We start from the raw sequence: 10,343 nt of genomic DNA, 5'->3' as shown, positions 1-10,343 counted from the left end.
GTGCATGGTATCATCACCATCATGCCTACCTCCCTGCCACCTTCACTTATGCATTTAGTTACTTATTTGGCCACAGAAAAGAAATGAGTAGGTCAAAACCATGATTTTGAAGTACATGGAATTTTTGGGAAAGTGTCAAGGATAAATAAAAATAGAGGTATTTAAATGGAAAGGATTTTCACAATGTTGTTGCAAGAGGTTCAGGTTTGAGACCATCTAAAGAACCTGCACAAGTCCATGGGACCTGATGTAATACACCTGTGGGTTCTGAGGGAACTGGCAGAGGAAGTGTCCAAGTCACTATCCATGATATTCGAGAAGTCATGGCACTCCAGTCCCTTTGGATGGCATCCTGTCCTTCAGCTTGCTCAGGGTGCACTCAATCTCACTGTGTCATTGATGAAGATACTAAAAGAGCACCAAAACAAGAGTTTTAAAACAAGAGTCCTGAGGGACAGCGCTCGATACCAGCCTCCACCTGGACATAGACACATTGACCACAACTTTCCAGCTGAATCCATTCAGTCAGTTCCTTTTCCACTGAACAATCTACCCTTCAAATCTATATCTCTCCAAGTACATTAAAGAGCTCAGTAGAAGGAAGTTTCCCCTAAAAGAAGAATTATAAGAGGCATTGATCTCTATTCATCCATATTTAGCAAAAAAAAAAAAAAAGCAATCCAAACCCTTATTGAAATTTTTGCTCATATAAATGAACTTCTGAAGAAAAATATAAACAACTTTCCTTTTTTTCTTAATAATTTCATCAATACAACAGTGCTCTAATGTCATGAAGGAGAACAAACCCAGATCAAGCTAACTATCCCTTACAGTTTTATTATTAAGAAGAAGAAAAAAAAGAAAAAAAAGAAATACCAAAGATGTCATAGTGATGGGCTCTACATAAAGTAAATTCTCAGTATAGCTGGGGAAATAGAGGAGATAGAGGGTTAACTTTATATAAGCAGATCACACTGATTAAAATATCTGGTATGTTTTTCAAGGTGACTTAGGAATTCAAATCTCATCTCACTCAATTAAAACCCCTATTCTTTTTGTACCTGAGATCAGACATCACAATACAACTGAAATTATATTACCTACCTGTATGCTATGTTATAGAAGATAATTTTACATTTGACTACAAAAAATTGCACATCACAAGAAGCTTTATTGGCATATTTGCTTTATTGTTAACAAGTGCCAAATTAGCATTAGGTGGTGATTTACATTTATTAATTAAAATAGAACTGACACTTTAAAATAAACATAATATAAAAAGTAAGAGGCAAACAAATCAAGGAATGCTGGCAAAAAAAACACCTCACTGGATGGTTGCAAACAAATATCCCATGTACTGAGGGGCAAGGCAAACATAATAAATGCAATGGTGAAAAAATTAATCACGTCCAACACATGAACGAACACACAATTTAAAAACACAGAACATTAATAAATAGACTTATGAAGAGAAACATTTATGTGTCATATGAAGGATAAACACCAAGAGTTAAAGCAATCAAATAAAGTAGGTTTTGTAACAGTTGTACTGTACTCAGCACTTTACAGATCCCACCCAAATCCATTCATGGATCTGCCAGAAAGCCAAACTGAAATACAGAACTATGGTAAACCATGCACTTCTGTTTAGAACGTGCATTCACGTTCAGTGGGTTCAGTATTCAGCCATATTAAACTGAGCATTTGATTTGCTGACTAAAATGTTTAAATTAGGAAAATATAATTTCCCTATTGATTATTTTTGTTAAGAACGTACACTTACTAAGAGAAAATATGAGGAAGCTGCTTTCTGGCAAGATGAAGTAGAATGGGACTGAATAGGATCCTCCAGAAATGTGTATTATTCTGGACTGATGTAACCCAAAAAACCAAACCCAAAACAAAATAAAAAATGAACTAGTATGCAAGAGTAATCTCTTATACTGTGAATACTGGAATGAAAATATCAACCAAGTAACTATTGAATTCAGCTAATGAAGTCTTTTACCTAACACTTCTTCCAACAACACAATTAGGTCACTCAAACCTTACTTAGCAAGATGGAAAAAAAACAACCAAACCAACCAGCAGCAAAACAATCACAAGTTAGAATAAGCTGTACTTGAAAGGCAATTAAACTATTTTCACCAGTCACTGAAACAAATTTTACCACAGATGAAAATTCCACCTTCTCATACAACCCATTTAACTATTCATAGCTTAGTCAAACTGGATAGAAATAAAATTGAAAAAAGTGCTCTTACTAAACACAATTTCTTCAGCCAAGATTTAAAAACACTCATAACAGGTTTGTTCTTTGCAGATATACAAAGTCTATGTGATGGAAACTAGCACTTCTTGTGACCTTTGTAATACATAGACAATACCATTCTATTTTATATGCAGACTGTTTACACAGTCTACAACAGTGTGCATGTATCTTGTTCATTTAAAGTACTGCAGTCACACCTCCTCCCTCCCGCTGACTCGGTAAGCAGGCATCACGGAAACGCTCTCCCTGCATTTCAGGCACCAGCTCTCAGCTGTGATGGTGAATTAGGAGCTAGTCCCTTGCAGATGGCAGAGCACTTCCATGATGCATAAAGCCTGGGTCAGGTGCTACAATACACCCTGTGCCTTGCCCTGCTGTGAAGGCACAGGACGTGTCGCTACGCTGGAGCAGCCGCTGCCCAACACACGGGAGAGGCTCAGAGCTGGAGCACCAAGGAGAGCTGCCCGTGCCTGACCCCCTCCCAGCCAGGGAACGCTCAGGTGGAGCTTTCCCCCTCCCTCCAGTCTCTTTGGCAAATTTGAAAAATTCTGCCTGTATGTCATTTCAAAGTTACAACCTGAAATGGGGGTGAAGCACTTCCCTGTGCCCACCTCCCTGCAGTGGTGTGTAATTATTCATATAAATACATATTTTAATTACTGTACATTTGGAGATTCCAGTTCTGAAACTACCTAGGTTGTGGGCATCATGCATAAATATAAGCCAGTGTAAGGTACATTATATAGCAATCAAGCTTTATGCTATGCCGTTTTTACTATTGAAGCTGGCATTTTTCATAACTCCATTGCATTTTATCAGCATAGTTCCAATGATCTTGCACTACTTCCTGGGTCAGAGAGGTCCTTCGTAAAAGAGAAAATCCAAAAGTAGAATGGGAATGCAAACTCCCTCAAGCCAAACACCAAAAGCAGCCTCTTCTTGTTTCTATAAATGGAATTTTACCGTTGACCTTTTACCCCCCCCACCTTCTTTAAAGAATGGAAGAACCTTAGTAAGAACATTAGGAAGATAAAATGGCAGACAGTAAATCTGTCATAAGGTTATACACTGGTATGGGAATCATCACAATGATTGCATCACTATATTTCACTATAAACAGACAGTGCATAGTTCATGTTTTTTCTTCCCATGAAAACCAAGGCATAAGGGTGTAGAGAAGACTAGGGCAAGAGGGTTTGGATGTAGATCACCAATAAATTAAATTTGGGAACTTCCTGACACATGTAATATACTAAAGATTGAAAATTCAGTCCAACTCCCTGAATTTTTTTTTCTTTAAATATAACAAATTTGTTTCCCACATTCAGTTCTTTGGGGATGTAATGAAAACCAATCCACTGTATGGTACAAACATCCACTGAGATGAAATTACACCGATCTGTGCTGATACCTTGAGTAATACAGGCTAGGGTCTCGAACAATTCAGAATACTATGTCATTCAGTAACAAAACCAGTTGATAAACACAAAATATATTGGGCCTTGTAAGTTTTACCATACAGCACCAAACTACACAGTCAAAAAGAATTTCATTGTCTGCTTATATTTACTGTGGATTACAACGCATACACATTATCCAGTTTTACTATCAATAGTCAATTTTGTTTCATAGACCTTCTTTGTAGGGCCAGATAAAAAGATCAGTCTTAAAAACCTTTTTTTCTGTTCAGGTTAATTCCCTATCTAATCCTCATGATAAATCACATAAGTGTAAATGAAACAAATTATGAGCTACTCAAGTAATTTACTAAATGCTGCATTGAAAGCAAAGAATCTCACAGAAGCTCACAAAGCAGAAAATACAGTAACTGTATGAGTATTGATTTGAAATTAGGAGATCTGCCACATACAATTCAAAGGAGAAAGAGTCAGTATGTTTTTTCCTGGAGTTACAATAATCCTGGAAAACCTGAAATATATTTAGTGCTGTACTAAATATTCCCTTTGTAGAAAGTATTTTTAATAAATGGAAAAATGCATTTTACAGCAAAAACAACTGCAGCTTCATCAGGCAGGAGTAGATTCACTATCTGATCAAACCTGTTCTGGATTGGTATCTTTGCTGTTGGACTCTCAGCTCACAATACACCAGTCTGCAGACCTCCATGGCCCAAGCCCAGGGCAAGATCTCCAAAGCAGGCTTATCTAAGTAAAGAATGTAGAATTCCAGTTTTTTCTAAATACAAACATGAATGTGCCATAATATGGATCCTAGAATCTAAACTCCTAGAAAATAAACTGGCCAGGATTTGTCAGTTCTAAGTATCATTACCAGTCATCCATCCTATCCTGCTCAGTAGCCAGTTTACACCAATTGTGAAAAGATTACACTGAATGAAGTAAAATTTATTTTAAAAAATGTATTAAAAGTGCAAGATATTCACTGAACTTATTTTAAAACATGAATAGCTTGTGGCCTGCAACAAAACTACATAAAGTCTCTTAAATCACTCACTCTTAGATTGGTATCTGCTTTGAAGATGTTTTTCTTCAATCATGCTTTCTTCCAAATTGGCACCATTGATAACCACAATTTTTGAGAATGTAAGCAAGGACCATAAAACTATCATGGAGCACTACATTATATTTTATCTAAGTTGTAAAGAAATTAAATTAATTGAAACTAATGGTGTTTGTGAGCTGAAAGTACCAGTTTCTGACAAAAAATGTATTTACTGTGGGAAAGGCACAGTTATTTCAGATTGTTCTGTTACAAATAATGAAGATGGTGCAAGTACTTCAAAGCAAAACTTCACAAAATAAATTACAATATTAAGATACAAGTTAAGTGATTTGGCTTGTGAATGGTTTTATTACTAAATGTGTAATTTACTAATTTACTGAGTAATTAGTAAAAACCCCTACAACTTTGAGTCTCTCCCTTCTTCCCAATGGATTAATGTGAAGTCTATTACTAACTTGAAGAAACTGCTGTTTTGGGATCAGAAATACATAAAATCACCAAAAAAATTAAAATTCAGGTATTGACACATATAGCAGTGAAGCACAGTTACTCCCCTATTCATTCGCATGTGTAAGCTGTGCTATTTTCACAGGAATAAGAATAAAAAAGACTCACTACTTACATCAAGATCTACTGCTCTAATAGCATTCCTTTTTATAGAACTATTATTTTTTTGGTATTGGATACATCAAGAAGGCTGTTTTCAAAATAAGAGTTCAACATTTAGGTAGGATAAGCATAGACTTCGACTTTGGTTGAGGAAATGAGGGAAAAGGAAAAAACTAGGAGGACCTTTGGAAACAGGTCAAAGCACAACACCTTTAGATATGCTAGGCATGGTGGAGCACAGGAGGAGGAAGACAAGTATTTTGAAACAAAAGGAACTTAATAAAATGAATAATAATAAAATTAATAACATATTTTTCCTTATAAATACATAAAAATATTAACACATTTTTACTGAAAAACAGAACATGGAAAGCCACTAAAAGAAAATCTTGCCTTTCTTCTTAGATGCAAAGAGAATTCTCAGGTAGTCTTTCCACTTTGATTCTTTAAAAAATCCTAGGAAGCAACTGGAAAGTCCTATTAGCATATTCCTGTTAAAGAGTTTAAAGATCTAAACTTTTTACACTTTTATCTAGGAATTTATAAGGAGTTCCTCATGTTGTTTTCACTTAGAACACAGCATCTAAGTTACTGTCATAGATGAAAGAAATGCCTCCACAGAGAAACTTTTGAAGCCCAAGTTTTTCATGGCTAGCTCCCCATAGGTAAGCATTATCCTACATAAGAGATTTAAAAAATCCTTTGCCTAGTAGGATTTACAAAGAAAAATAGCATTGAACCTCTTCTGCTACCTAGGTTATTTAAAGCATTTTTACCTTACTTTTAAATATTTTCAACAAAGAGTAAAGAGTATTTCCTTGAATGGCACAGTTTTAGGTAGCTGCTATTTTATATACAGTATATATCATTGTTTATAAATAACTTTGTAACCAGAAGATTGCACTCAGAAAATTAGGAAGTGATGTTTTGACTTTTTCAGCATGAAGTCTAACTGGATTGAGTACTCAAGCTTTCCATGCACAGTACATAGCAGATGTTCCAATTTCTTGTTTCTGCTTTAAAGAATGTGTTCACACAGCCATTCTTCGAATTCCACACTCACAGCAGAACTTTGCCCATTCCACTGGATACTTCGTTCCACATTCATGGCAGAACTTGGATAACTGCGCAGGTGAAATTCCTTCGCTGCTTTTTGCACTTCCTCCATTCACTGAGGATGCACAGTCTCCATTGTCATACCCAGTTTTCCCATCAGACCTGAAAATTCCCAGATGAAGAACATTCTCTGTTAGTTAGTTCAGTATAACAATGTAAAATTAGTATAATCCTTGCAATGAATATAGTTACTGTTACTGTCATTTTAATTCCATCACTTCCTATAGAGAGTGGTATATTTTATATACAATGCTAGCCAGGCTCCCATACATATCTCCAGATACCCACCTTCCCTGCAAGAAAATAAAAACCACCAGAGTTTGAGGAGCAGGATCAAATATTTCATTGACTACTTAGATTAACTGGAGTGTTTGAAAACTTAAAACTTAGCTTGTCAAAAAAGGAAGACTAAACCAGCAATACAATTTTCATCCTACCTTTTAAAAGGGCAAGACAATTTGTGTGCTTAGCATGCAGATTTAATGCAGTTTCTACTGAAATATTTGGTTATTTTTTCAACAGCTCCCAAGCAGTTTTTCACATTTCCAACAGGGAAAATGCACATGACAAACGACAAAGGCGTGCTGTCAGATGATAAACATGCAAAATATATCGAGCACCTTATACAAGCCAAATAATATTGATCATCAATTAACTGCAGAGAAGAATACATTCCCTAACCTCTTTTGTGGTAGGTAATCCCCTTTAATGAAGGCTCTATCAATGACAAAGTCCACAAAGTCAAAAGGTACCTTAAGTGAATGTCTGAATTGCTAGTTTTCCTTCTGTTTGTCAAAGCACCCGTGCTCATTGCTCTTGCCACACCAGGAGGGGTTGAAGTCCGGGTTTTTGTTGCGCCTCTAAAGTAGAAGAAATATCTGATGTTTTATACACACACAGAGAAATACATCCAAATATATATGTAGATATATACACACATATAAAAGTGCATCAATCTACACATTAGTTATCTGTATGAAAAATAACTCATTTCCGACCAGCAGACAAAGGAGCTTTGGCACAAACTTGCATGGTTTAAACTGTTATGAATTGTACCTTACAATGACAAGCTAAATGAAACAGTAAGTCCCTTCCTGTTCATGTGTCTTACTTACTAACAGGTAGATCCTGCATTATTGATTGCTCAGTACATTCTAATGTCTACCTTGACAAATTGTAAGTCACTTTTTAGGACTGGCAGGTCTCTTAGGGAAATAGAGAGCAGATGACTGCGGCTTTTAATAGTTTAAGATCTGTAGAAAGGATACCATATTTTCAATACTTTGTGACCAATATGAACAAGACTTTTTTTCTTCTTAGATAATGATGTAAATACTTTTTCTTCAAAGCACAATTATATTTATGAATATAAGTAGAAGGAGAAAGTGTATCCAGGTGGGCATTAGGGCCTCAATTTTTTCTAAACTGTCACAGTGTTCATGAAGTTGGGATCAATAGTATGACCACACAGATATGGAAACTGCTCCCCTCTGGACTCATAAGTACTATGAGAAGTCAGTATACAATGATCAGCACATCCCAAACACTGAGAACATCTCGCTGCTGGCTTTGATGAGTAGAGGAACATCAGAATACCGCAAGGAGCACTAAGAAAAATAAATTGGGAGGGGCATCATTTTATCATTAGTGATCAAGGACAGAAGTTTTCATCATTGCTCAAAAGAACTACAATTCACTGGGATTTCTTCTTCTTTGGCAAATTTTCAGACTATGACATCTTGGGCATGACCAAATTTTTCTGTTCTCATTCTTGAACACCAATACATAAATAAAATTTAAGTTGGGACTCACTCAAGGACATTAAAAAAAATTAAAACAAGACTCCATAAAAAAAATTAGTCACCGAGAGACCATTCACCCCTTCAGATAAACCTAATTATAAACTGCCTGGTCTTGGTTTGGTTTTCAAACTACATACAAGGAAATGCATTCAACTCCAGTAACTTCAAATGCAACGCTGACACAATTAAGGAACATGTAATAACTCCTTAATTATAGACATGCTGCATAAAACATTTCTCCCTTCATATCATGCACATGGAATAAAGATGGCTTTTCAGCTCCTTCTATCACTTCAACCAGTGGAGAAGTGATAAAATAATTAAGCACAAAGGTGGAAACCAGCAACTAAATGCAAGATTATTTAAATTGAAATTATATCTAACTAAAGCATTCAAGTTTAAAAATAATGGCTTCTACTTGTAGCAGGTAGAGTGGAATGATCAAACATTATGGATCACTGGGCAGAACACTAACCTTCTCCATTAGTTTCCCTGTCTGCCCCCTTATTTTGCAAGGAGATTCTAAAGATGGACTTAACAGAAAAAAAAAAATTGTGCAGACTGAAAAGCACTACACTAGCTATATCAGAATTAAACTTAGTAGAAGTTACGTCAGTCTTTCAGGAGTTACAGAATTCTAGAATAAAAGTTCTAAATGTAACCTAAGTTACACTGCTGCGATGTACAGATGCTCAATACTCATTTTGTGCTATTTTCCCCATCTCATTATACAGTGAAGAGGGACCTTTGCTTAAAATTGAGTAAAACTCTTTAGAGTTCCATAGTAGAAAGAACATACTGGACTGTTACTTTACCTGCTATGGAAGACAGAAAAGCATATAAAGAAAAAAAAGAACATTATGGGAAACATAATAACACAGAAACATTATGGGATCATCATGGATCAGGGATGATCATGCAATGAAGCTAAGAATAGAATTGCGCCTCAATTCCTGTTCAGACAGTTTAAAGTAATTGGAAAACAAAAATTCAAAATTATTACTGATGCCGTTTTCTCTGCATTTTCACCTTGGGACCAACATGCTACTTTTTCAAAACTAACAACATTCATTTCCTAAATTGAAGTCTCTTCAGAGTGTACTTTGAATCAATTTTGAACATTATGTTAGGAGTCCCAGATATTTGAAATAAACTGATGTGAAAACCAGTCCACTATTCTTCCCTGTACTTCAACTGTATCAAACACCCTTATCTCACTAAGTACTCTGAAAATTCACATGGTGCTTTTGTACTAGGTGTATACTAAAGAAATGTCAGAGAAATCAGTGTCTTAATACAGCATTCAGGCCACTGAGCTGGGGAGGGGAGCACATCGAAATACTGAAAAGCAGAGTGCAGAGTCCACCCTGTATAAAGGAGGTAAAGTCCCATGAACAGATAAAACATGGTTCATTAAAGGTCTAACAGGGCATCTTCATTCCAAGATGTTTAAAAACAGCTTTTTGCATATTTCTGCAGTCTTTTTCCACAACTAGTTTTCTAAAAATATAGAAGAAACCTAAAATATGTTTTCAGAACAGAAACTTCCCTTCCAACCTTACCCCTTCCGTGATTTCCGACATTTTTGATGAGCAAATGAACACAAGGAGTAGGCTGCCACTGTCTACAACTTTACTCAGCCTAAATCTGGACACAAAATCAGCATCAGGTTTCATGTATGTTTGGTGACAAATCTTGAAATTGCATCCTTAAGTAACAATCTGATCTCTAGAGACAGTTGCCTTCCAACAAAGTCAGGTATTTTTGGTTATTTCAACTTGTCCCACCACAGCTTGTTTTCTTCTGATCTGCCCCATCTCTGCCTTCTCTATATCCTTGTCCACTTCTGTTACTTTTCCTGTTTGGTTGGGTTTTGTGTTTTGTTTTTGAAAAGATATATAAATTCCTGCTCTACACTGTACCACATGAAGTATGAATAGAGCCTGACAGCAGATGAGGCTGTGTACGAACACCAGCAGGAACTCCTAAAATCTAGACATATTCTGAAGAAATTTATTATCCACTTTCTATTTTAAAAGAGATAAGATTGAAAGTGACTA

The 10,343-nt window shown here is 35.9% G+C and overlaps 1 protein-coding gene across 1 annotated transcript in view; it reads right to left on the bottom strand.

Annotated features, from left to right (window-relative positions):
• Nucleotides 1–1,191: 1,191 nt before the first annotated feature.
• The window catches only part of ZC2HC1A (zinc finger C2HC-type containing 1A), a 38,366-nt gene continuing 29,214 nt past the window's right edge, over nucleotides 1,192–10,343 (bottom strand). Inside the window, exons 9-10 of the mRNA XM_058806690.1 lie at nucleotides 7,234–7,341; nucleotides 1,192–6,583 (exon numbers count right to left, since the gene is read on the bottom strand). Of these exons, the coding sequence (XP_058662673.1) occupies nucleotides 6,397–6,583; nucleotides 7,234–7,341 (295 nt within the window). The 3' untranslated portion in view covers nucleotides 1,192–6,396. The remainder of the gene's footprint in view (nucleotides 6,584–7,233; nucleotides 7,342–10,343) is intronic.

This window comes from Ammospiza caudacuta, chromosome 1 (assembly GCF_027887145.1).
Source record: "Ammospiza caudacuta isolate bAmmCau1 chromosome 1, bAmmCau1.pri, whole genome shotgun sequence".
In the NCBI taxonomy this organism is placed as follows: domain Eukaryota; kingdom Metazoa; phylum Chordata; class Aves; order Passeriformes; family Passerellidae; genus Ammospiza; species Ammospiza caudacuta.
Note: the sequence above shows the minus strand (reverse complement) of the source record. Positions and strands in the feature narration are given on the sequence as shown.